The 27097-nt window shown below is 40.3% G+C and overlaps 1 protein-coding gene across 1 annotated transcript in view; it reads right to left on the reverse strand.

The window, feature by feature from the left end:
- LOC127007982 (mucin-5AC-like) overlaps positions 1 to 11824 on the reverse strand; it is a 31346-nt gene extending 19522 nt beyond the window's left edge. The window contains exons 1-7 of the mRNA XM_050879527.1: positions 11799 to 11824; positions 11290 to 11587; positions 8467 to 8543; positions 7944 to 8019; positions 5903 to 5985; positions 2382 to 2506; positions 928 to 995 (exon numbers count right to left, since the gene is read on the reverse strand). Coding sequence (XP_050735484.1) covers positions 928 to 995; positions 2382 to 2506; positions 5903 to 5985; positions 7944 to 8019; positions 8467 to 8543; positions 11290 to 11587; positions 11799 to 11824 — 753 coding nt within the window. The remainder of the gene's footprint in view (positions 1 to 927; positions 996 to 2381; positions 2507 to 5902; positions 5986 to 7943; positions 8020 to 8466; positions 8544 to 11289; positions 11588 to 11798) is intronic.
- Positions 11825 to 27097: the final 15273 nt, after the last annotated feature.

Consider the following 27097-nt stretch of genomic DNA (forward strand, 5'->3'; position numbering starts at 1 on the left):
TTGCATTGGGTTAGGTTGGGTTGGGCTGAGTTTTGGTTTGATAGGGTAAGGTAGGGTTAGGTTAGGTTTGGTTTGGTAAGGTTGGTTTTTATTGGGTAGGATTAGACCTGGTCAGGCTTAATTTTCAAACTGAGTCTAATACTTTCTCATAATCTAAAAACTGAGCATAGTGAGTCATTATACTCGCCTGATTCTTCTAAAATTTGACGAGTGGTGTGGATGTGAGGTCAGTCGTTGAATATCCATAACAAAATCCAAGTTGTTTATTCTCTTGGAACATTAGAGGATTTTTTTTACATCAAAGGAAACAGCTCAAGGGCAAAAGGAAAGGAAACAATGATGAAAAAAAGCCTGCAGTTCATTATGTTTGTGTTTAATCTTACTGTTGTTCATCTTAATCTACTGTTCTTTTGTTCTCCTGGTCTTTCTTGAACTTTTATACTCATTTCCTCTTGTTCTGTGTTCGTACGTTTGTCTGTTCGTGTTCTCCGTAACTTCTTCATGTTGTTTCTGCATCTGCACTTCTCTAACTATATTCATGTGTCTCAATGGAAAGTTTATATATCAGAGGAAGTATATCAGTCAGTAATTGTCTCATTATTATTATTACTCTTATTATTATTACTTTTATGTGCATCAATATCAAGGTAACATTTCTCCCGGCTCCAGCGACTCAATGACCGGCCGTGGATAGCAGTGCGCAATGCATGATTAACGTTTCCGCCGTTTTCTTTATCATCGCTGCCTCATCCCTATAATCTGATTAATCCGATAAACACAATCAAACCAGCCCAATAATGTAATTCTCTCTCTCTCTCTCTCTCTCTCAGGGGGATAATAGGAATAAATTTAGTGGTCATAAGAGAGAGAGAGAGAGGGATTATGGGTTGCTCTCTCTCTCTCTCTCTCTCTCTCTCATCCACTCACCCTTAATAAGCGGGTGAAGGTTTCGTCGTGGAACAAGTCCCGCACTGGGTGAGGTTTCCCTGAGTAACCTGTGGAGGAAGGGAGGTCAGATCAGGTCAGGTCAGGTCAGGTCAAGCAAGTATCAGAGAGGACTTACAGGTAAAGGATCACACACATAATAATTGTATATCTATATGTAGGGTTTTTTTTTTATCTGGTAACTTTTGTAACTTTTCTAACTCAACTTTTCCAACTTTTCTAACTTTTCTAAATTTTCAAACTTTTCTAACTTTTTCTAATTTTCTAACTTTTCAAACTTTCCTAACTTTCCTAACTTGTAACTTTTCTAACTTTTCAAACTTTTCTCATTTTCTAACTTTTCGAACTTTCCTAACTTGTAACTTTTCTAACTTTTCAAACTTTTCAAACCATTCAAACTTTTCTAACTCATAACTTTACTTTAGGGAGACGTCTTAACCCAGTAGCAGCGACGGGCCAAATCTGTGGCTTTACCATGTACCAGCGACGGGCCATATTTTTGCCATGATATAAACCCCCCAAAAAATAGATGATGCATAAACTGATCACAAATGCATTGATATATATTATGAAATGGATTGCGTGAGTGATGATTTTTTCTCATCTTTCTCGCTTAGAGGGACCTTTAAGAAACATGATCCCCGCAGCTACCGGGTCAATTGTGTAGTACTGCCGAGGGGAATTCTTTCATCGTTTGCCTTTGTGATGAGAATGATTTGCAATGCTGGCTGATTGTTGATGTGTCCAGACCATGAAATTCACCCTGTATTGTATTATTGAGGAGCAAAACTATTTATCTCGCTACTGTCAGGTCTCAATAACATGCAATAACACACACACACACACACACACACACACACACACACACACACTATTACCCTCGCATGGCAGTCAAATTATTGAATATTGGTAAATAAATAATAGGAAATTGAGTGTTATTGGCTGGTGGATATTAAAAAAAAAAAAGAAGTAATAGCAGTGGTAATTGTAGTGTTAGTGGGTGAAATAGTATTGGTAGTGGTAGTAGTAGTAGTTGTAGTAGTAGTAGTAGAAGTAGTAGTAATAGTAGTAGTAGTAGTAGTAGTGGTAGCAGTAGTAGTAGTAGTAGTAGTAGTAGGATTAACAGTAGTGACCATAGTAGTGCTGATGGTAGTAGTGGTCATAGGATTATAAGAACACAGTAGTAGTAGTAGTAGTAGTAGTAGAGGTGGTGGAGGTGGTAGTAATGGTAGTATTAGGATAGTGGTAGTAGGGGTGGTGGTGGTATTAGTATTAGTAACATCACCGGTGGTAGTAGTAGTAGTAGTAGGAGTAGTAGTAGAAGTAGTAGTATTAGTAGTAGTAGTAGTAGTAGTAGTAGGAGTAACAATATTGGTAGGATTAATAACAGTAGCATCATCATCATCATCAGCAGCAGCAGCAGCAGCAGCACTCACCGCAGGACAGGTTCTGCGGTATGACGTGCGAGTGCTTGAAGACGTAGTGGGGGCTCTGCAGGACCGGCGGCGACTCAGGTACTCGCTCCACATAGTGCAGCTCCTCCCCGTCAAACACCACGCCGCTGCCGACACACAGGTGGAGGCGTCAAGGTGGATACAGAGTGGATACAGACAGACACAGACACGGAATACGAGGCGATGAATAAAAGTTAAAGACCAGATGCACAGAACACAAAAAAAAGAATAAATGGTAAAGAAGATAAGGTGCAGAAAGAACATTAAAAATTATAGAGGATACTGACATGGACACACACAGACAGACACAGATACACAGACACTAACACAGAATACGAGGTGATAAATCTAAGTTGAAGAAGATCACATGCGAATACATTTAAAAGATATGGAGAGCGCAGAGAAAGACAAACACATATGGATACAGAACAAGAGGAAAGAATGTAAGTTAAAGAAGACCAGATGCAGAATATTAAAAGAAGTTACGGAGAATAGAGAAAAACAAACACAACAAGAACAGAGGAAAGAATGTAAGTTAAAGAAGACCAGATGCAGAATATTAAAAGAAGTTACGGAGAATAGAGACACAGACAAAGACAAATATACAGACAAAGAATGAGAGGAAATGAGTAAAAGTTGAAGGAGAGACCAGGTGCAAAAAACAACACTAATTAAGGAGTTATGAAAAATATATACACAGAGACACGGAACAAGACGTACATTTAAGTTCAGGTGGTGTAAAGTTAATATGATGCGAGGAGGTATATATATGAGTTCAGGCTGGATAAGAGGGAGTATAAATTTAGGAAGAACAGATGCAGGAAAAATTATTAAGAGGTTATGGAGAAAACACACACACACACACACACACACACACACACACACACACACACACACACACACACAGACACAGAGGCCATGAATTTAAGTTAGAGAAAGTCCAGGTGCAGAAACAACATTAGGAAGTTAGTTTGTCTGGAATGAGTTTGTTAAAAGTAATTATGAAAACTTAACACAAGACTAACTCAAAAATTCTGCACATTCCAACTATCTAAAATTACATATACAGAAAAAAAAGGGCAAATAATGAATGAAAACCTTTGTCAAAAAATTAAATTGTGTATGTAAATTGTATGCATAGGTTTAATAAATATGATAAAATGTGATGAAATAAAGGACATTGTAGTAGTAGTAGTAGTAATAGTAGTAGTAGTAGTAGTAGTAGAAGTAGTAATGTTAGTGGTTGAAATAGTATTGGTAGTGGTAACAGTAGTAGTAGTAGTAGTAGTAGTAGTAGTAGAAATAGTAGTAGTAGTTATGTTAGTGGTTGATATAGTATTGGTAATGGTAAAAGTAGTAGTAGTAGTAGTAGTAGTAGTAGTAGTAGTAGAAATAGTAGTAGTAGTTATGTTAGTGGTTGATATAGTATTGGTAATGGTAAAAGTAGTAGTAGTAGTAGTAGTAGTAGTAGTAGTAGTAGAAGCTTGACTCATTCCTGTAATAATATGAATACTAGGTAAAAACATGTATATAGTCACACCCACACTTTGTAGAGGACGGAGCTGAGATATGTATATTGTGAATTCATGAGGAGGGTAAAATGAAGTTAAAATGGATGTATATTAAAATCACCTTTGACTAAATTTATACATGCAAAATTTAAGGCATTATTCTCTCTCTCTCTCTCTCTCTCTCTCTCTCTCTCTCTCTCTCTCTCCTTTTCTTTTCTTTTCTTTTCTTTTCTTTTCTTTTCTTTGCTTTTCTTTTCCTTTTCCTTTCTCTTTCATTTCATTTCATTTCATTTCATTTCATTTAATTTCCCTTATCCTCTCCTCTCCTTTCCTTTCCTTTCCTTTCCTTTCCTTTCCTTTCCTTTCCTTTCCCTATCCTTCCCTTCCCTTCCCTTCACTTCCCTTCCCTTCACTTCACTTCCCTTCACTTTACCATCCCCCACCCACCCACCCACCCACACACACACACACATTAGAATAAACAAATAAAATACCTTCCTCACAATGTATCACTAAAATAAAAAATAAAAAAAGAACTACAATGACAACTTTTCCATTACGAGGTCAAGGTGAGCAAACAAATAAACAAATAAATAAATAAATAACTTTGACGTAAAAAAATAATAATAAAACGTTCTGCGTAAACTGTAATAACGAAACGCTTTTATCTTATGAATATATATGCCCTTAATGAGATGACACACACACACACACACACACACACACACACACACACACACACACACACACACACACACACGCACAGGCCCAGGCACACACACACACACACACACACAGCCGGCGCTCCAATATATCAAAGGGACGCTGCCAGACTTGTACTAATTAATTAAGGACAAAAGGAAAATACAATAATGATGATAATTTCTGTACTGGCTCGCTTCCTGCCATGCCCGTTCAGATGTCACGCGTGTTGGTTGTTGAAGGTTTGGTAGTGATTTTAGTATGATGTTTTATTTAGTTGTTTTTTTTAGTGCTAATTAAACTTGTCTTGTTGGGAATTTCAGTATGAGTTTCTGAGGTTTAAATTCTTCTTCTTCTTTTTCTTTTCTTTGTCTTCTTTTTTCCTTTTCCTTTTCCTTCTTGAGACTTCTGGTACGAGTGTCCAAGGTTATTAAACTATTCTCCTACTTTTTCTTTTCCTTTTCTTCTTCTCTTTCTTCTTCTTCTTCTTCTTCTTCTTCTTCTTCTTCTTCTTTTACCTATTCCTATGATTACACTTATTCTTTATCTTCTTTTTCTTATTTCAATTATGTATTAGTCATTATTTTTTTAGTGCTACCTGTATCATCATTATTAGTACTTCACACACACACACACACACACACACACACACACACACTCCGCCCATTACTGGTCAGCATATAATCACAAAGAGTTGGACCACGGGCTTAATTCCATCCTGAGGTCATTAGTGTGTTTATCCACGTGTGTGTGTGTGTGTGTGTGTGTGTGTGTGTGTGTGTTGACAATTGTGCTAATCATGTTTCTCTTGATGGCGATGATGACGACTTTTTTTTTTTGTCTGAGTTGTTGTTGTTGTTGTTGTTGTTGTTGTTGTTGTTTTACTGTTATTTTTTGCTGAGGTGACAGAGGTGGTGGTGGTGGTGGTGGTGGACTGACTGTAATGGTGGTGGTGATGACATTTTTTTATGAGGGTGGTGATGAGCGGTGATGACAGGTGTTAGTGGTGGTGTTATACGTACTTAAAAGTGTGTGAGGTGATGATTGTGGTGGTGGTGTTGCCGTAATGGAGATGGTGACAGTTCTTATGATGGTGGTAATAACGAGTTTATAATGATGATGGTGATGACAGGTGGTGATGACCGAGGTGGCGCTGGAGGCGGTGATTATGGTGGTGGTGATAATGTTTGTGCGGCTGTAATGAAGCTGTTGATATTTTATGATGATGGTGACAGCAGACGTAGTGTTAATGATGACGGAGGTGGTGATGAAGGTGGTGCCGCCCCTCACCTGATGCCGTGGCAGGTGGACAGCGCCGCCCACGAGCCCCGCCGCCCCCGCACCACGCCCTGGTAGTGGCACAGGCCCGCCATCTGCAACACACGCACGAACACACACGGGTCAGCCAGGGAAGGGAAGGGAGGCAAGGAAAGGTTAAGTGAGCGGGGGAGAAAACACAGGAATAAAGGGTGATGGTGACAATAGGGATGGAGTATTCGTATTCAAATACATTCTAATACAGTAGTTGGGTGCATTCGAATTCGAATATATGATAGAAATCAAAGTATTCTCACTCATATTCGGTTACAAGGGAAAGGTTTTCGTATTCTGCGAATAATCTGACAAATACTTCAACATATAATCAGAAATAACCGATGTTGTTCCTTACAATTCCAGCCTCATGGGCGGACGTGTACTCGCCGTGTGCAGGACAGGTTCATGAGCTTATTTATCTGTTACATAACTTTAGGACCAAATTACGTCAAGAAGGTATTTTGCAGTGAAAAGTATTCATATTCTATTTATGAATACTTTTAAGTAGTATTCTTATTTTGTATTTAAATCAACACCAATTCAGTGTATTCGAATTCGTATTCGTTTGCTTTTAAAATATTCGTATTCGAATTCACAACTTTCGTATTCACTCCATCCCTGGCTAACACAAACAGACAAACTCGTGGATCTAATAAAAGATAAACACATCAGCAAACGGAAAGGGTAATAAGTGAAACAAACAAATGAAACACACACACACACACACACACCAAACTATACTTACGAGTATATATAGTACACAAACGTATTTCATTTAAATATAACACACCCACACAGGAAAAGATAAACACACACAAGAAAAAAAAGAGACACAAAAAAAAAGACAAAAGAAAACATTTACAAATTCAAGTCTAGCATTCATTGACCAACCAACCAACCATTATCAATTACTTTAATACTTCAAAAAGATGGATGCTCAATTACTACGAAAAACTCACTAATGATATTTTAACCCCAGTCCTGCCCACTCATCTATATCTCCCTCTGTAAAAACTAGACACGTTTATACCACAAATCTTCCGATGCAGGATGTGACTCATTATACTTCTTGCTCAACATTATCTTGGACGTGTGTGAATGTTTGTCATCTCTCTCTCTCTCTCTCTCTCTCTCTCTCTCTCTCTCTCTCTCTCTCTCTCTCTCTCTCTCTCTCAACAAGGACCTATTTCCATTATGCATTCCTTCATTATCCTTTCACGTCACTGTCTCTGCCTTTCAAATGAATAAATAAATACAAAAATAAAGAAAAATAAATAAAGAAAGAAAGAAGGATAAATAAGAAGCATATGAGGGAAAACAACAGATATGAAAAACAAAAACAAGCTGAAAATATGATAAAGAAAGAGAAGGTGAGAGAGAGAGAGCCAAAGAATAGAAGAAGAAGAAGAAGAGGAGGATAAAAGAACATAAAAATAAAGGGAGGGAACAAAGAGAGGGAGAATAAACCAAAGGAAGTGAAAGAAAAGGAAAAAAAAAAGGAGACGAAAGAATTGTTGAAAAATATATGAGAAAGGAAAGTAAAAAGGTGTGAGAGAGAGAGAGAGAGAGAGAGAGAGAGAGAGAGAGAGAGAGAGAGAGAGAGAGAGAGAGAGGATGACACGAGTAAACAACAAAAGGAAAAGAGTGGAAGGGGAATAAGAGGAGAACAAAAGAAAGGAAGAACAAAAGAAGAGAAGGACAAGGACGAGGAGGAGAGGAGAGATAAAAAGGAAAAAGGAAAAATCGGAAGGGAAATCAAAGGAAGAGAGAACAAAAAGAAATAAAAGAAAAAAGTGAAAAATATGATAAAAGGGAAGAATCAAAAATACCCAAAAATGCAAAAAAAAAAGAAAGAAAAATAAAAGAAAAATAAATAAATAAACAATAGAAACAATAGAAATCAAGGAATAAAGTTTAAGAATAGGAAAAAAATCGATAAAAATAAAATAATAATAATAATAATAATAATAATAATAATAATAATAATAATAATAATAATAATAATAATAATACTCACTTCTCCATTAGGCCTATGGATATGATGACTCCCATTCTGATAGTACTTCTCAAAATAGTCCTTGGGCAGCAGGTTTCTGGAATAGTAGTAGTAGTAGTAGTAGTAGTAGTAGTAGTAGTAGTAGTAGTAGTAGTAGTAGTAGTAGTAGTAGTTGTGATGGTTGAATACGTATCGTCGTCGTCATCATCATCATCATCATCATCATCATCTCTCTCTCTCTCTCTCTCTCTCTCTCTCTCTCTCTCTCTCTCTCTGTTATACGTAATACACCCTAAATTAATCTTCCCTTTCTATCACTTTCTATTTATTTATTACGTTCTTTCCCTTTTCTTCCTTCTATTTTTTTTTTGTTCTTTCATTCATTCATTCTTACTTCCTCTCTCTCTATATATCTATCTATCTCCTTTTCTTTTTCTTCTCTAAATTCTATTCGTCTATATGTCTCTATTTATTCCTTTATTTTCTTCTCTCTCTCTCTCTCTCTCTCTCTCTCTCTCTCTCTCTCTCTCTCTCTCTCACCCACCTGTTCAGCTGCAGGTCCACCAGTATGTCTTGATCCCCCAGGGTGAAGCCCAGCGTGACGTCGTGCACGTGTCCATCCTGCGGGGGAGAGGCGGGGGGTGAGGGGGGCATCGGGGAGAGTGAGGGGAGAGAGGGGGAGTGAGGGGAGGATGAGGAGTGTGAGGGGAAGGTGAGGGAAGACTGAAGGGAAAGGTGATGGATGAGGAGGTGAGGGAAAGTGAATAGGGGAAGTGTGTGAGGGGAAAGTGAGGGGAAAGTGAGGGGAGAGTGAGGGGAGAGTGAGTAGAATGAAGGGTGAAAAAGAAGGGGAAAGGAAAAGAAAAAGGAGATGGGTGAGGGGTGAGAGAGATAAAGGAGTGAGAGGAAAGGGGAGGGGAAAGTGAGGGGAGAGTGAGGGGAGTGAAGGGTGAAAAAGAAGGGGAAAGGTGAGGAGAAAGAGAATGGGTGAGGTGAGAGATAGAGAGAGAAGAGTGAGAAGAAAAGTGAGGGGAAAGATGAGGGGAAAGATTATGACTGATGAGAAGATGAATGAGGGGAGAGTGAGGAGGGGAAGAATGAAGAGGATGGCTGAGGTAAAGGAGAGTGAGGGGAAAGGTAGGGAAGAATGAGAAGGGGAAATGAGGGGAAAGGGGAGGAAGTGAGGGAAGGGTAAAGAGCGAGAGGAGGTGACTGTCAAATGAAAGGTAGAGAGAAGAGTAAAGAGAGGGGAAGAAAGGGGAAGAAAGGGGAAGTGACGGGAGGAAGAGGAAGGAGAAAGATGATGATGGAGAAGGTAAGGGGAGGGTAAAAAGTGGAGGAAGGTGAGTGTGAGGGGAAAGATAGATAGAGGAGTAAAGAGGGGAAAAATGAGGGGAAAAAAGGGAAGAGAGGGGAAAATGAGGAAAAGAGGTGAGGTGTGAAAGAAAAAAAGTGAAGGATGAGAAATGGGAACTGGTATAAGAGGGGAAAGTGAGGGGAAAGAAAGGGAAATGAGGGGAAAATGAGGAAAAGAGGTGAGAGGTGAAAGAAAAAGAGGGAAGAATGAGAAATAGGAATTGGTATGAGAGGGGAAAATGAGGGGAAAACGCAAGGGGAAAATTAGGAAGAAGTGAGGGGCAAGAAAAAGGGTGAGAAGGGGAGAAAATGAGGGAAAGTGAGGGATGAGAGGGGAGGAAGAGAGGAAAGGGGAGGAAAATGGTATGGAAGGTGAGCTAGGAGAGAGGGAAAAGTGAGGGGAAAACGTGAAAGGTGAAGAGAAGGAGAAAGAACAGGTATACACGATGAAGAAAAGAGGGGAATGAGGGAGAAGGGAGAGGGGGGGGAAAAGAGAGGAGAGGGTAGAACAGGGAAAGGGAACTGTAATAAAGGAGAGGAAGAGGGGGAAATGGAAGGGAAGGAGGAGAAAAGAATGAAGAGAAAGGGAGAGAGGGGAACAGGTGAGGAAGAGAAGGGAATGACAGGGAAGGAGGAGAGGAGAATGAGGAGAAAGGGAGAGAGGGGAATAGGTGAGGAAGAGAAGGGAATGACAGGGAAGGAGGAGAACAGAATGAAGAGAAAGGGAGAGAGAGGAACAGGTGAGGAAGAGAAAGGAATGACAGGGAAGGAGGAGAGGAGAATGAGGAGGAAAGGAAAGAAGGAAAGAGAGAAGAAAATGATGCATAGGAGAGGACGATTGAGGACAAGGCGAAGCAAGACAGATAATGAAGGATAAGATGATGACGATGCTGGCAAGGAGGAAGAGGAGGAGGATGAGGAGGAAGATAAGACGAGAACGAAGATGGTAAGAGGAGGAGGGGGAGGAGGAGGAGGAGAGGGTGCAGACACGATGAAAGAGGAGACGAAGGAGGAAGAGGAGGAAAAAAAAGAAGATAAGAGGGAGGAGACGTGACAGTGACAGCTACTGGTGGTGGTGGTGGTGGTGGTGAAGGTGATGGTGGTGGTGGTGATGATAGTGGTGACAGTTAGTGGTTGTGAAGGTGACAGTTTCCCTTGGTGTTACTGGTGGTGAAACGTGATGATGATGATGGTGATGAGAAAGGTGATGAGTGAGTGGTGTTGGGATAGAGGAGGAGGACGAATTTCATCACCATCACCATTACCATCATCACATCGTGGTTGGTATAGTGATGACATGAAGTGATGGTGAATAGAAGAGATAGTGATGATGATAGTGGTGATATCGTGATAATGGTGATGAAGGAGGAAGGAGAAGAGGTCACCATCATCATCATCTCATGGCTGGTATAGTGATGATATTTAGTGATGATGAATAGTGATGATAATGATGATGATAGTGATGAAGGAGGAAGGACATAATTATAGTGATGACAAAGAGAATAGTAGTAAATATAAAAATGGACATGATGAAGGAAGCAGGAATATATCATCACCACACTATCATCACCATCATCATCATCATCATCATCATCATACTGTAGTGATAACGAATTGTAGAAATGGTGATAGTGATGAAAAGTTATAATAAAGAAAAATAAAGGGAAAAATAAGTCCTCATCATCATCACATCCTCATTATCATCACCATTATCATCATCATCATCATCACCATCATATTCTAGCTGGTGTAGTGATGATAAACTGTAGAAATGGTGATGATAGAGAGTTGTAACGAAGGAAAATGAAGGGAAAAATAAGTCATCATCATCATCACATCCTCATCACCATCATCATCATCATCATCATATTATAGCTATTGTAGTGATGATGAATTGTAGAAATGGTGATAGTGATGGATAGTTATAATGAAGGAAAACAAAGGGAAAAATAAGTCCTCATCATCATCACATTCTCATCATTATCATCACCATCATCACCATCGTCCTTACCTCATGGCCGGTGGAGTGCAGATGTCTCTTAGTTCTGCCGTGACGGACGCTGGGGAACACAACCTCGTGCCGGGAGAACTCCGCCGCTGGGCCCCCGACACGCCCCCCGGACCCTGCAGAAGAAGGACACGTGGGGATTAGTTGGGGAGGAAGAGGATTGGGTTGGGAGAGGGGATGACACGTGGGGCTATCTGAGGGGGAGGGGAAGGGATTGAATGAAGGTAAAAACGTGGGGATTAAGTGTGTAGGAGTGGGAAGAGGATTGGGAGAGGGAGAGGGGGAAGAGGATTGGGGATTTCTGGAGGAGAAGGGAGGGGACTGGATGAAGGGAAAACATGTGGGGGTTGAGTGTGAAGGAGTGGGAATTAAGAGGATTGGGAGAGGGAGAGGGGAAGACGCGTGGGGATTGAATGTGAAGGAGTGGGGGATGAGATGGTGAAGGGAAAGGGGAAGAAGGGGAAAAAAACGTGGAAATAATTAGCGGAAGGGAAAAGGGATGGGGAAGACACATGGGGAAGGGTGGAGAGGAAGACATGGGGATCAGTGGGAGAGGAGGAGGGAGGGGAAAGGGAAGGGGAAGAAATGTTGGGAATAGTGGAGGATGGGGGGAGGGGAGGACTGAAAGGGAAGGGGTTGCGGTGAGACTACAGGAAGGGAAGGGGAAGGAGAAAGGGGAGGGAGAAAGGGGAAGGAGGAAGGGGGGAAGACTCTGTAGGGGGGGGGGGGGTGACACGTGGGGAATGGTGGGAAGTGAGGAATGAAGGGGAAAGGGGAAGAGATAAGGTGTTGAACTGATAAGGGGGTGGGGAGTGAGATGGGGAAGACGATTACAGAGGGAGGGGGAGCGAGTGAGGTGGGGAAGTAAAGAGGAGGACTAATAAGGGGAATGGGGAATGGAGAAGGGGGTAAGGTGAGGGGGAGGGGAGGGGAAGGGGGAGGGGGGAGATGGGGAGGAACCGAAGGGGAAGACTGATCAAGGGGGCGGGTTGATTAAGTGTGTGTGTGTGTGTGTGTGTGTGTGTGTGTGTGTGTGTGTGTGGAGGGGGGGGGGGTGTTAATGGGTGAAGACACAAGATGGAGGAGGAGGTGGAGGTGTCAAGATGAAGGAGAGGAGGAAGTGGATGATGCAATTAGGAGGAGGAGGAGGAGGAGGAGGAGGAGGAGGAGGAGGAGGAGGATTAAGGAGAATGAAATTAGGAGATTGTTAGACATGTGAGGAAAGGAGGAGGAAAAGGAGGAGACAGCAAAGAGGAGGAGGAGGAAAAGGAGGAGGAGAAGAAGGAGGAGGAGGAAGATGACTAAGAGATAAGGAACGTAGAGGGAGGAAAGAGTAGGAGGAGGAGGAGGAGGAAGAGGTATAAGAAACGCAGGAGGAAGTGGAGAAGGAGGAAGAGGAGGAGTAGGATGAGTCAGCAGCAAATAAAAAAAAAAGGTCGAGAAAAAAATAGATAAAAATAAAAGACTTTGACGTGACGAGAAAACACGAACTGAGATTAAAGAGAGATTAGAGACGAAACTATTTATCTATGTGAGGCAACCACCACCACCACCACCACCACCACCACAACCACAACCACCACCACCACCACCACCACCACAACCACCACCACAACCACCAGCACAACCACAACCACCACCACAACAAAGACCACCACCACAACAAAGACCACCACCACCACCACCACCACAACCACCAGCACAACCACAACCACCACCACAACCACCACCACCACCACCACCACCGTGATTTATATATTAAGTGGAGAAAATAGGAAAATGAAAGGAGAGAGAGAGAGGAGAAAATCAGAAAATAAGAAGAGAAAAAAGAAAGGAGAAAGTGAAGAAAAGAAGAGAAAGAGGAGAAAATAAGAGGAGAAAATGAGAAAAGGAAAGGAGAAAATAAGAAAAGGAGAGAATAGAAAATAAGAAAATAAGAAAAAAAAGGAGAAAAAAGAAAAGGAGTGAGAGAGGAGAATATAAGAAAAGGAGAAAAGGAGAAAATAAGGAATGGAGAGAAAGAGAAAATTTAGAAATGGAGAGAAAGAGAAAATAAGAAAAAGGAAAAAGAGGAAATAATAAGAAAATAAGAAGAGAAAAAAGAAAGGAGAAACGAGAGAAAATGAGAAATGGAGAGAAAGTTGTTTTGGTTCATATTTTCTTTACCTTTTTTAACATTACCAAAGAAAACGAAAGAGAAAACAAAAACAAGAAGAGAAATAATATGAATAAAAATAGTGAAAACATTAACAAAGAACGAAGGAAAAACGTACATAAAAAAATCGTAAAAACAACAAAGAAAACAAAAGAAAACAAAAAAAAATATATAAAGAAAATTCGTTATAACATTAACAAAGAACAAAAGAGGAAAAACATACATAAAAAAAAATCGTAAAAACAACAAAGAAAACAAAAGAAAAATAATTAAATAAGAACCAAAAAACATGTAAAATAAATAAACGATTCGTGAAAAGTGAAAACATAAACAAATAGAAAAAAAGAAAATCGTAAAAACTAAGAAAACAAAAGAAAAATAATTAAACAAGAACCAAAAACATGTAAAATAAATAAACGATTCGTGAAAAGTGAAAACATAAATAAGAATAAGAAAAAGAAAATCGTAAAAACAACAAAGAAAACAAAAGAAAAATAATTAAACAAGAACCAAAAACATGTAAAATAAATAAACAAACAAGTCGTGAGAACATAAAGATAAAAAAGAAGAAAATCGTAATAACAGAAAAGAAAACAAAAGAAAGAAAGATTAAACAAAAAACAAAACAAGAAAAAAATATAAAGAAAATTCGTGATAACATTAACAAAGAACAAAAGAAGAAAAACATACATAAAAAAAATCGTAAAAACAACAAAGAAAACAAAAGAAAAATAATCAAGCGAGAACCAAAAACATGTAAAATAAATAAACAAACAAGTCGTGAGAACATAAACAAAGATAAAAAAAAAAGAAAATCGTAATAACAGCAAAGAAAACAAAAGACAAAAAGACAAAAACCAAAACAAGAAAAAACTAAAATACACAAAAAGATACTTCGTGATAACATTAGCAAAATTAAGATTCAAGAGGAGTTATAAAAGTGAGGTTAGAGAAAAAAAAGAGGCAAAAAGATACGCATTAGACTTCGCTTCTCTCTTTCTTTCTTTCTCTCTTTTTCTCTTATTCTTCTTTTTTTTCCTCTTCGCCTCAATCTTGTTAAGTTGATAATAAGAGGGTGGGCAAACACGTTATCTCTCTCTCTCTCTCTCTCTCTCTCTCTCTCTCTCTCTCTCTCTCTCTCTCTCTCTCTCTCTCTCTCTCTCTCTCTCTCTCTCTCTCTCTCTCTTTACATTCTTTATTAATCTTTTTATCTTCTCTTTATGCCTCGAAGCTCCTCTAAGTAGGTATCTCTCTCTCTCTCTCTCTCTGCAGTGTCGTTCAAATTTTTCAGTTTACATATTTTTTTTCTTTTCTCTAATTCCTTATTTATTTATTCTTCTTTTGCTTATGTTTTGTTTATGTAAATTTTCTTTCTTTCGATCTTAAGTTTTTTTTTCTTCCTTTCTTTACATTTTCTTATTTTACTTCAGTGACGTTCAAAAAAGTTCTGATTATATTGATTTTTTTCCACTTTCTTCCTTCAGTTCTTTTTTTTCATATTCTTTTTGTTTATATATTTTTTTCGTTTCTTCCTTTCCATTTTTCTTATTTTACTTCCGAGTGACGTTCAAAAAAGTTGTTTATATCGATTTTCTTTTCTCCACTTCCATCCTTTAGTTCTTCTTTCGTATATGTTTTGTTTATATGATTTTTTTTTCGTTTCTTCCATTTTTTTTTACTTCGGTGACGCTCGAAAAAGTAGTTTATATTGGTTTTCATTCCTCCACTTCCTTCCCTTAGTTTTGTTTCCTATACCTTTTGTTTATTTGATTTTCTTTCTTTCTCTACTTTCCTTCTCTTTTCCACTTTTACATTTTTCTTGAGGGCGTCGTTAAAATGTTCTGCCTATATTATTTTTCCTTTTTCCACTTCATTATTTTCCTTATTTACGTTTTGTTTATATAATTTTCCTTCTTTCTATATAGTTCGCTTGTCTTAGGTTTATATTTTATTTCAGGGCGTCGCTAAAAATGTTCAGTTTGTATTAATTTGCTTTCTTACACTTCATTATTTTACTTCTTTCATCTACGTTCTTTCTGAATAAAAAAAAATATCGTTCTTTCGCCTTATTTGTCTTCAGAGCGCCGTTAATAATGTAGTGTTTATATTAACTTTTTTTTCCACTTCCTCAACTTTTTCTTTTTGTTTCGTCTGTTCCAAATATTTCACGGTTCGGTTCTCGTCTTCAAGTCAGAACAAACATTCGCCAATTAACGTTCGTAGCCTATTACTGGATCAAACAAAGGTCGCCGTGTGTGTGTGTGTGTGTGTGTGTGTGTGTGTGTGTGTGTGTGTGTGTGTGTGTGTGTGTGTGTGTGTTTAAATATACTCGTAATCTAGTCTCGTTCTTCGATGATTTTTTCCTCTTGCTTTTTATCTTCCTTCCAAATTTTTTTCCACTGTCTTTTTCTCGCTTGTATTAGTGGGTGAAAAAAGAGGCGATGTGTGTGTGTGTGTGTGTGTGTGTGTGTGTGTGTGTGTGTGTGTGTGTGTGTGTGTGTTTTCTGAAGTCATCTTGTTTTATTTTTCTGCCTTTCTTTGTTTTTCGTTTCCTTGCTTTAATATTTTTCCGTCGTTCTCTTTTTATTCCGTTTCTCTTTTTTGTCTAATTTCTTGTCTTCTTTCTCCTTTATCTCATTTCTCACGTATTTTCTTTTAATCCAAACCTTTTTCCTCAGGTTTTTTTATTTTTTTATTCTTATCTTTTATATCTCTCTCGTTTCTCCGTTCTTTCTTTTCTGCATTTTATTCTTGATCTCGTTTTCCTTGTTCTGTTCTGTTTTTTCTTCCTCCTCCTTTCTCTTTTTCTTCTTCATTTTCTCTATTTTTTTTTCCTCTTCCTTAATTCCTCTCTTTCCCCCCCATTCTTTTTTCCCGGCGCCATATTTCTTTGGGGTACGGAGCAATTAGGTCTCGAGAAAAAGATGAATGGTTTATTGTATCTTTTTTTTTCCTTTTTCTTTTTTTTCTTTTTTTTCCTTTTTTCTTTTTTTCTTTTTTTTCCTTTTTTCTTTTTTTCTTTCTTGCTACAACACTAAACACAATTACTCCTCCTCCTCCTCCTCTTCCTCCTCTTCCTCTTCCTCTTCCTCTTCCTCTTCCTCCTCCTCCTCCTCCTCTTCTTCCTCCTCCTCCTCCTCCTCCTTGTTGTTGTTGTCGTTCTTCTTTTTCTTTTTCTAATTCTTCTCGTTTTTTCCTCTTGTTCTTCTTCTTCCTCTTGTTGTTCTTGTTCTTCTTGTTCTTGCCCATTTTCTTCCTCTTGTTCTTCTTAATTTTCTTCCTCCTCCTCCTCCTCCTCCTCCTCCTCCTGCTACTACTGCTCATATTTCTTTGTCTTCCTTCTATAATTGCAGCAACAACAACAACAACTATTACTTTTTTCCTCCTCCTCCTCCTCCTCCTCTTCCTCCTCCTCTTCAAACTTTACCACAACTAACACGACTTCCTCTCTTCTTCTTTTTAATTTTTCTTCTTACCTCCTCCTCCTCCTCCTCTTCCTCCTCCTCCTCCACCTCCTCCGGCACACCTGGCCCGCCTTATCGTGTTAGTCTCTCCATTATGTCCCAGGTAAAGTTTTCCCCCCCGTTGACACACCTGCCGTTATCTCAACTTGGAGGAGGAGCAGGAGGAGGAGGAGGAGGAGGAGGAGGAAGGTGAGAGGGTGACAAAAACTCTCCCACATTCTTTGCAATCTCTTTCCTTCCGTTCCCTTCCTCTAACTTTCTTTCTCTCCTTCCTTCCTTTCCTTCCTTTCTTCCTTCCTTCTGTGTTTCAATCTCTTCCCTTCCCTTCCTCTAACTTTCCTTCTCTCCTTCCTTCCTTTCCTTCCTTTCTTCCTTCCTTCTGTGTTTCAATCTCTTCCCTTCCCTTCCTCTAACTTTCCTTCTCTCCTTCCTTCCTTTTTTCCTTCCTTCTGTGTTTCCTTATCCTTTCCTTCCCTTCCTTCCCCCTTCATTCCTTCTCTTTTCTTCCCTTTCTCCTTTCCCTTTTCTCTAACTTTACTTTCCTCCTTCCTTCCTTTCCTTTTTTTTTTTTGCTTCCTTCTGTGTTTCCTTGTCCTTTCCTTCCCTTCCTTCCCCTTCATTCCTTCTCTTTTCTTCCCTTTCTCCTTTCCCTTTTCTCTTACTTTACTCTCTCCTTCCCTACTTTCCTTCCTTTTTTCCTTCCTTCTGTGTTTCCTTTCCCTTCCTTCCTTTCCTTCCCACTTCATTCCTTCTCTTTTCTTCCCTTTCTCCTTTTCGTTTCCTCTTACTTTTCTTCTCTCCTTCCTTCCTTTCCTTCCTTTTTTCTTCCTTCTTTGTTTTTTTCTTCCCTTCCCTTCCTTCTTTTTCCCTCCATTCATCTCTCCTTTCGTTTTCCTCCTTCCTTTCTTCTTTCCTTCTGTTTCCTTTCTTTTTCTCTCTTCCCTTCACCTACCTCCTCCTTTTCTCCTTCCCATCTTTTCTTGATTCCATTTTTTTCTCTTTCCTTCATTTCCATCCTTCTCCTTCCTTTTCCTTCCCTTCCTTCCTTCATTCTCTCCTTCTTCCCGTTTCCTACTTTGTCTCCTTATCTCCTACATTCTCTTCTACCCCTTCTTCTTCTTCTTCCCTCTCTCTTATGCTCCTTCCTTCTTCCTCTACTCTCCATTTTTCTCCAGTCTTCCTTTTCTTCTTTCTTCCCTTTGTTTTCCTTTTCCCTCTCTCCATTTTTTTTTTTGGTTACTTTCCTCCCTGCAATCTCCTTCCTTCTCTCTTCCTCCTCCTCCTCCTCCTCCTCCTCCTCCTCCTCCTCCACTTCTTCTTCCCGCCAACAAGAAGTCTTAGAATAGCGGAAGATGAAGGAAGAAATGTCTGCCTTGATCCTCCTCCTCCTCCTCCTCCTCCTCCTCCTCCTTTTTGTCCTCCTCCTCCTCCTGCTCCTCCGCCTTCTGCTCTTTCTGTTGCAGCTGACGTGAAGGAGGAGGAGGAAGAGGAGGAGGAGGAGGAGGAGGAGCGTCTGGAGAAATTAAAAGTCAACAAGTGAAGTTGTAGATCTCAGGTAAACAGGTGTGATTCTCTCTCTCTCTCTCTCTCTCTCTCTCTCTCTCTCTCTCTCTCTCTCTCTCTCTCTCTCTCTCTCTCTCTCCTCCTTTCCTCCTCCTCCTCCTCCTCTTCCTCCTACTTTCCCTCTTATTTTTCGCTCTGATTTCCCTTTTTCCTCTCTTTCTCTCTCTCTCTCTCTCTCTCTCTCTCTCTCTCTCTCTCTCTCTCTCAATAGCCACCACCACCACCACCACCACCACCCTCCCCTCCCCCCAAACCACCCCCACCACCATCAGCAATAATTATAGGGAACATTTTTCATTCATCTCGACCATATTAGAAAAAAAAAATGCAAACATCCAAATCCGATTTTTTTTTTTTTTCGCTGATCAGAAAAAAAAAATATAAAGGGCAGTAATTTCACGGCGGATCAATTCTGTTTATGGCTGTTTGGCTCGGAAAAGAGAGGGGAGAGGGGGGGAGAGGGGAGGGGAGGGAAGTAGAGGGGAGGGGAAAGGAGGAAGAGAAATGAGCGATAGGAATAAGAGATAAGGAAAGGGAAGGGAAGAGAAGGAAAAGAGGAAGGAAAAAGTAAGGGAAGACACAAGAGGGGAAGGGAGGGGAGAAGAGGGGAAGGGGGAAAGGGAGGGGATGTGATACCAAATGAGTGGAGAGGATGGGAAATGGGGGAAAGAAGAAAGGGGAACAAGGCGAGGGGAAAAGAAGAGGAGAAGGGGGAGGGGAGGAGAGGGAGAAATAAGCGATAGGGAAGGGAGGGAAGGATGAGGGGAAGGGAAAAGTGAAGGGAGATAGTGAGAAGGGAAACAGAGGGAAGGGGAGGGGAATGGGTGGGGAGAAGGAGAGGAGAGGGTTGTGATGTGATGGCATGTGAGGGGAAATGAAGGGAAGGAAGGAGTGACGGTAGAGGGATGGGGATATGAGGGGAAAGAGTGAGGGGAGACCGGGGCGAAGGAAAGGGAAGGGATGGAAGAAAAAGGGAAAGGAAGGGAGGAGGAAGAGGGGAGGAGAAATGACGAGGAGGGGAGTAGGTAAGGGGAAAAAGGGTGAAAGGAAAAAGGGTGAGGGGAAGGAAGGGAAAGAGCGAAGAGGAAATAAAGTAAGGAAAGACAAGGGAAAGGAAGAGAAAGGGTAGGGAACAGGGAGAGGGAAAGGAGGGGAAACGAGCGTAAACAAGGTGAGGGGAACTGAGGGGAAATAAAGGGGAAGAAGGGATGAGGGGAAAAAGGGAAAGGAATGAGGGCAAAAGAGGAAAAAGGGGAAACGAAGTAAAAAGGGGTGAGGGGAAAGAAAGGGGGGAAGAAGATAGGAGGGAAGAAAGGTTGGGGATGTGAGGGGAAAGGAGGAAAAGGGGAGGAAAGATGAGGAAAAAGTGTGGGGAAACAAAGTAAGGGGAGGGGAAGGGAAAAAGAGAGAGAGAGAGAGAGAGAGAGAAATGAGCGTAAGCGTAAACAATGTGTTGGAAAGTGTGGGGTAACGATGGGGAGGAAGATGGTGACGACGGGGAAGGAGGGGAAGAGACGCGGAAGAGAAGGGGTGAGGGTGTGAGTGATGGGATGAAGGGAAGAGAGAGAGAGAGAGAGAGAGAGAGAGAGAGAACTAACAAAAATACGTGCAAATAGGTTTCTCTCTCTCTCTCTCTCTCTCTCTCTCTCTCTCTCTGACGGATCTGTAATTACATCCTTTAGCGTTGAACATGCTGCAATTACGCACACACATACGCACACACACACACACACACACACACACACACACACACACACACACACACACACACACACACACACACACACATTCAATCAATTAATTTTTTCAAGCAAGGTGGTAGAACTAGGAAGGAAGGAAGGAAGGAAGGAAGGAAGGAAAGAAGAAATAAAGAATGAATGAAAAGGAAAGAGGAAGGAAGGAAGGAAGAAAGGAGGCAATAAGTAATGAATAAAAAAGGAAGGAAGGAAGGAATAAAAAAAAAATGAATAGGAAAAAACATGATTAATAAGAAAGAGGAAAAGCAATGAGGAGAAGAGGAGAAGAAGAGGACGTGGAGAGGAGAGAGGATAGGAGGTGGAGAGAGGGGAGGAGAGGAGAGGAAAGAGGAAGAGAGAGGAGAGGAAAGAAGGGAGAAGATAATTAGAAGAGGAGAGGAGAGGAACGGAGAGGAAGGAAGAGATAAAGGAAGGGGATGAAGAGGAAGGAAGGGGGGAGAAGGGAGGAAGAAGGGAAGGGGGGAGGTGTAATTAGACGAATGGGGTTAATTAATTTGTGCTGTAATTACCGTGTCACCACCATCACTACCACTATCATCATCACCATCATCACCACTATCATCACAACTATCATCACCATTATCATCACAACCACTATCATCACCACCACCACCACCACCACCTCTTCACCATCTCTATAATCACCAACTCCACCACCATCACCACCACCAACACCACCATTACCTCCACCATCATCACCAAAATCACTAGCACTAAAAAAATCATCACCATCATCATCATTACTACGAGAGATTTACATCATCCAAAATAACATATTGTCCACACAGCAGGAGGTATACACACACACACACACACACACACACACACACACACACACACACACACACACACACAATATTATGATGACCAGACATAATTCTACTGAGAGGATGATAATGATGAAAAAGAGAAGGAGGAGGAGGAGAAGGAGGAGGAGGGAGGGTTTAACATATTGATCGTGAAGTAACGTGACTTGAGGGGATGGGGAGGAGGAGGAGGAGGAGGAGGAGAGGAAGAAATAAAAAAAAGAAACAAAAAAAAAAGAATAATGCTAATGTGTTCCCATAAAGTTTCTCTCTCTCTCTCTCTCTCTCTCTCTCTCTCTCTCTCTCTCTCTCTCTCTCTCTCGGGAGGTGAGATACACCTTTCTTGCCCCTGTTCGAGGAAAGCCCCACCCTCCTCCTCCTCCTCCTCCTCCTCTTCCACTTCACCGAAATCTCCATAACAATTTACAATATTCACCTTCATCATCGTTTTCTTTGTATTTCTTTTTCTTCTACTTCTTCTTATTCTTATTATTATTATTATCCTTATTATTGTTATTACTATCATCATAATTTCCACTTCTTTCACTTCTCCTTCTTTTTCTTCTTTCTCTTCTTTTTTTATTCTTATACTTGTCATCATCATCATCATCAACATCATCATCATCACTGTCACTGTCGGTTTTGGTTTCTCTGTTCTCATCATCCTTCGCCATTATGTTCATTGTATTTAACGTCTCGCTTCGTATCGTCTTTCCTGTCTACGTATTATCCGCTCCTGTTGCACTGAGTATTACGAATGTGTGTGTTGTGTTGTGTTGTGTTGTGTTGTGTTGTGTCCTTGCTGTACCGTGTTGATTTGCGAGGTGTTGTGTGTGTTATGGGGTTGAATTTTTCTACGCCGATTTGTTTTGTGTTGTGTTGCTGTGTGTTGTTTTGATGATATGTCTTGTTGTTGTTGTTCTATTCTGTGATATTATGCTGTTTTGTTTTGAGCTGTGTTGTTCCGAGCTGCTGTGTTGTATGTTGTTTTGATGATATGTGTTGTTGTTGTTGTTGTTCTATGCTGTTATATTATGCTGTTTTGTTTTGAGCTGTGTTGTTCCAAGCTGCTGTGTTGTGTGTTGTTTTGATGATAGTATGTGTTGTTGTTGTTGTTGTTGTTCTATGCTGTTATATTATGCTGTTTTGTTGTTTTGTGTTGTGTTGTTCTGACCTCTTGCGTTGTGTTGTGTTGTTTTGATGATATGTGTTGTTGTTGTTCTATGCTGTGATATTATGCTGTTTTGTGATACGTAAGCTGTTGTGTTGCTGTGTTGTTTTGATGATCTGTCTTGTTGCCGTTCTATGCTGTGATATCATGCTGTGTTGTGTTGTGTTAGGCTGACATGTTGCTGTGTTTCCCATTTTGTTGTAACTTGCAATGATGTGTTGTGTTACGTTAATTTTTGTGTTCTCTGTTGTGATACGCTGTCTTGTGTTGCCTTGTGCTGTGACGTGTTGCTTGGTGCTGTGTTATGCTATGCTATGCTAAGGTTTGCTGTGCTCGTCCTAAGTCTAGCCTCGAGGAGAATGAAAACAAAATAATACACTGGAAACGCTCTGACATTCCCTAGTATTAATATTATTATTATTATCAGTAGTAGTAGTAGTAGTAGTAGTAGTAGTAGTAGTAAAAGTAGTAGTTGTAGAAGTAGTGGTAGTGGTAGTAGTGGTAGCAGTAGTAGTAGTAGTAGTAGTAAAAGGAGAAGTTGTAGTAGTAGTGGTAGTAGTAGTAGTAGTAGTAGTAGTAGTAGTAGTAAAAGTATCGTTATTATTTATGTAAAAGGACACCATTTTCCTCCACACCACACTACAAAGAGATATAAAAAGCAACAACCTAAAAAGAGAGGCAGGAAAAAAAGAAAAGTAAAAATACATAACAAAACGACATATAACATTTAGCAATAATAAAAGGTGGAGGAAAAATATATATAGAAAAAATAAAACCCCCATAAAACACACACACACACACACACACACACACACACACACACACACACACACACACACACACACACGGGAGGGAGAAATATACGAGGTGATAAAAATTAATTGAAAACTGATCAAGAGGGAAAAGAAAAAAAAAAAGAAAAAGAAATACGAACACAAATTACTTATCCGAGGAAGCTTCCACTTTCGCTTTCAATAATGATGACGATGAAGGATAAAGAAGAAAAAGGAGAAGAAAAAAAGGAGAAGAAGGGGAAGAAGAAAAAGAACGGAGAAAAAATATGAAGAAGAAAAAGGAGAAGAAATAAAAGAAGAGGAAGAAGAAGAGGAAAAAGAAAATAAGAAGAAAAAAATGAAAAAAAACGAAGAAAAAAGAAGAGGAAGAAGAAAAAAACGAAGGAAAAAATGATGAAGAAAATGGAGGATAATAATAATAATAAGAAGAGGAAGAAGAAAAAGAAGAAGAGGAAGAAAAAAAAAAAAAAAAGAAGAGGAAGAAGAAAACACGACTGATTCAGAAAAAAATAATGAAAGAGAAAATAAAATGAGAACAAAAAAGGTAGAAATAATTACAATAATGATGATGATGATGATGATGATGAAGAAAAACAAGACAGATTAAAAAATAACAATCATGAAAAAGAATAATGAGAACAAAACATACAAAACACAGCACCAATAACAATAACAATAATAATAATAATAATAATAATAATAATAATAATAATAATAATAATAATAATAACAACAACAAAAACAAATGAGGTTTGGAGCACATCACGTGACCTGACGAATTGTTCTCACGCACGCAAATGTTAGGGTCTCTCTCTCTCTCTCTCTCTCTCTCTCTCTCTCTCTCTCTCTCTCTCTCTCTCTCTCTCTCTCTCTCTCTCTCTCTCTCTCCTCAGTCATTCTCTTTACGCCTTTCTCTCCCCTTCTTCCATATTCCCTCTACCTTCCCTTCTATTTCTCATTCCTCCTCCTCCTCCTCCTACTCCTCCTCCTCTTTCAATAACAGTAAGGTCGAAATTTACATACAAATAACGTTTTTTTTTTTGTTTTTGTTTTGTTTTTGTCATGTTTGCAAATGGGCGAGAGAGAGAGAGAGAGAGAGAGAGAGAGAGAGAGAAAGAAAAAGACAGACAGACAGGAAGAGAGTAATAATGTCAGTCAGCCAGTCAGTTAATTAGCCAGTCAGCCATCCAATCAGTCAGTCAGTCAGTCGGGCAAGAAGCGCGCACACACACACACACGCACACACACACACACACAACCACACGTACAGTAAACATCAGCTCGTGTGTGTGTGTGTGTGTGTGTGTGTGTGTGTGTGTGTGTGTGTTGCCGAGGGTTTTTTGGGTTGGGAAAGCAAGTACAGCAACAGGAGGAGGAGGAGGAGGAGGAGGAGGAGGAGGAGGAGGAGGAAGAGGTGGAGGAGGAGGAGGAGGAGGGGAGATGGAGGAGGAGGAGGCAACGAAAACAAGACGAAAGGGTAAGGGTTGAGGGAAGAAGAGAGGAGGAAGAGGAGGAAGAAGAGGAGGAGGGGCTGCTGGGTGCTTTTCTCCTCCTCCTCCTCCTCCTCCTCCTCCTCCTCCTCCTCCTTGTTCTATTCCGTCATCGTCGTCTGGAGGTCAACAATCGGCCTTGAGGAGGAGGAGGAGGAGGAGGGTGACTCATTGTCCTCCTCCTCCTCCTCCCCACCCCAACACTTTGCCTGCAACATGCCATCTCCTCCTCCTCCTCCTCCTCCTCCCTTCCGCTATTTCTCTTCTCTTTCCTTTCTTTCTCTCCTTCCTCTTTTTCCTCCATCCATCTCTTCTTCTCCTCCTTTACTCCCTTGTCACGGCCGTTCTCCCCTCTTTTCCCCTCTCCCATTATTATCATGTCTTCTCTCCCCTCTCTTCTTTCTCTTCCGCTTCATTTTCTTCCATTGTTTATCCCATTCGTCTTTCTATGTATTTTCTTTCTTTTATTTTCCTTTTTTTATATTCCATTCATCTTTCTATCTTTTTTTGTTTTACTTATTTTCTTCCATTATCTATCCCATTCATCTCTCTCTCTCTCTCTCTCTCTCTCTCTCTCTCTCTCTCTCTCTCTCTCTCCTCTTTCGTCTTCTACGTTTTCTTCCTCTTATAATTTTTTTCATTTTTTTATTCCATTCATATATTTCTCTCTCTCTCTCTCTCTCTCTCTCTCTCTCTCTCTCTCTCTCTCTCTCTCTCTCTCATTCTTATTTCCTTCCTTTATTCCTTTCGTTAATTTTCTGTAGGATTTTTCTTTCTTTATCTATCTATCTATCTATCTCTATCTCTCGTTTTATCCAGCTCTCTCTTTCTCTCTTTCTTTCCCCTCTTTTCTTCATCATTCGCTCTTTTCTCCCTTCTCAATTTTCTCCCTATTCCTTTCCCATTCATCTCCCTTTATCTCTATCTATCTATCGGTATCTATCTATCTACTTTATTTATCTACCTCTCTCTCTCTCTCTTTCTCTTTCTTTCCCCTCTTTTCTTCATCATTCGCTCTTCTCTCCCTTCTCAATTTTCTCCTTATTCCTTTCCCATTCATCTCCCTTTATCTCTATCTATCTATCTGTATCTATCTATCCATCTACTTTATTTATCTACCTCTCTCTCTCTTTCTCTTTCTTTCCCCTCTTTTCTTCATCATTCGCTCTTTTCTCCCTTCTCAATTTTCTCCCTATTCCTTTCCCATTCATCTCCCTTTATCTCTATCTATCTATCTGTATCTATCTATCTACTTCATTTATCTACCTCTCTCTCTCTTTTTCTTTCACCTCTTTTCTACATCATTCGCTCTTTTCTCCCTTCTCAATTTTACCCCTTTTCCTTTCCCATTCATCTCCCTTTATCTCTCTCTCTCCTATCTCTCTCTCTCTCTCTCTCTCTCTCTCTCTCTCTCTCTCTCTCTCTCTCTCTCTCTCTCTCTCTCTCTCTCTCTCTCTCTCCCCTCCTTCCCTCTTCTCATATTCTCTTTCATCCTTCGTTCTTCCATTATTTATTTCCTCACATTCTCTCTCTGTTTTCCTCTCCCCTCGACTTTTTTCCCTCTTTCCCCTCGGCGGCCTCAGGGGAAGAGGGCGTGTCTGTCTGTCTTATAACAAGGTGACACCACACACAAGAAGCTACTCCCCTCATAATTCCCCTCACCTGCCCTTCCCTTCCCCTCACCAGCCCTTCCCTTCCCCTCACCTAACCTTTCCCCCCCTTCACACATATGCCATTTTTCTCCTATTTCATCTGGTCCCACTTTTTTTTGTTTCTTCCCCTCACTTTCCCCTCATTTTCCCTTCCCCTCGTTTCCCCTCACCTGCCCTTCCCTTCCCCTCCCCTCCCTTCCCCCTTCACACATATGCTTTTTTTTCTGTTTTATTTCATTTGATCCCACTTTTTGTTTCTTCCCCTCTCCTAATTCCCCTCACTTTCCCCTCGTTTTCCCTTCCCCTCGTCTTGCTTATTCGCCTTTACACATATGCTTTTTTTTTTTTATCCTGAACCCACTTGTCATTTTTTTTTTCTTTTGCCTTCCTCATATTTCCCCTTATTTCCTCTCACCTGACCTACCTGCCTACCTTTCCCCTCACTTTTATTTCCCCTTCAAACATACGCTTATTTTTCTTTTTCTAATCCACGTCTCGCTTTTCATATATTTTTCTTCTTTTTCCCCTCTCATAATTTCCCCTCGTTTCCCCTCACCTTCCCTTTCCCCTTCACACATACTTTTTTTTTCGTTTTTTAATCCATGTCTCGCTTTTCATATATTTTTCTTCTTTTTCCCCTCTCATAATTTCCCCTCGTTTCCCCTCACCCATCTTTCCCCTTCACACATACTTTTTTTTTTTCGTTTTTTAATCCATGTCTCACTTTTCATATATTTTTCTTCTTTTTCCCCTCTCATAATTTCCCTCGTTTCCCCTTTCCTTCCTTTCCCCTCACCTTCCCTTCTCCTCACCCATCTTTCCCCTCCACACATACGCTTTTTTTCTTTTTTTCTAATCCATGTCTCGCTATTCATATACATTTTTTTTTCTTTTTCACTCAAAATACCCTTCGTTTCCCCGTTCCTTCCTTTCCCCTCACCCATCTTTCCCCTTCCCCC

Source organism: Eriocheir sinensis, chromosome 36 (assembly GCF_024679095.1).
Source record: "Eriocheir sinensis breed Jianghai 21 chromosome 36, ASM2467909v1, whole genome shotgun sequence".
In the NCBI taxonomy this organism is placed as follows: domain Eukaryota; kingdom Metazoa; phylum Arthropoda; class Malacostraca; order Decapoda; family Varunidae; genus Eriocheir; species Eriocheir sinensis.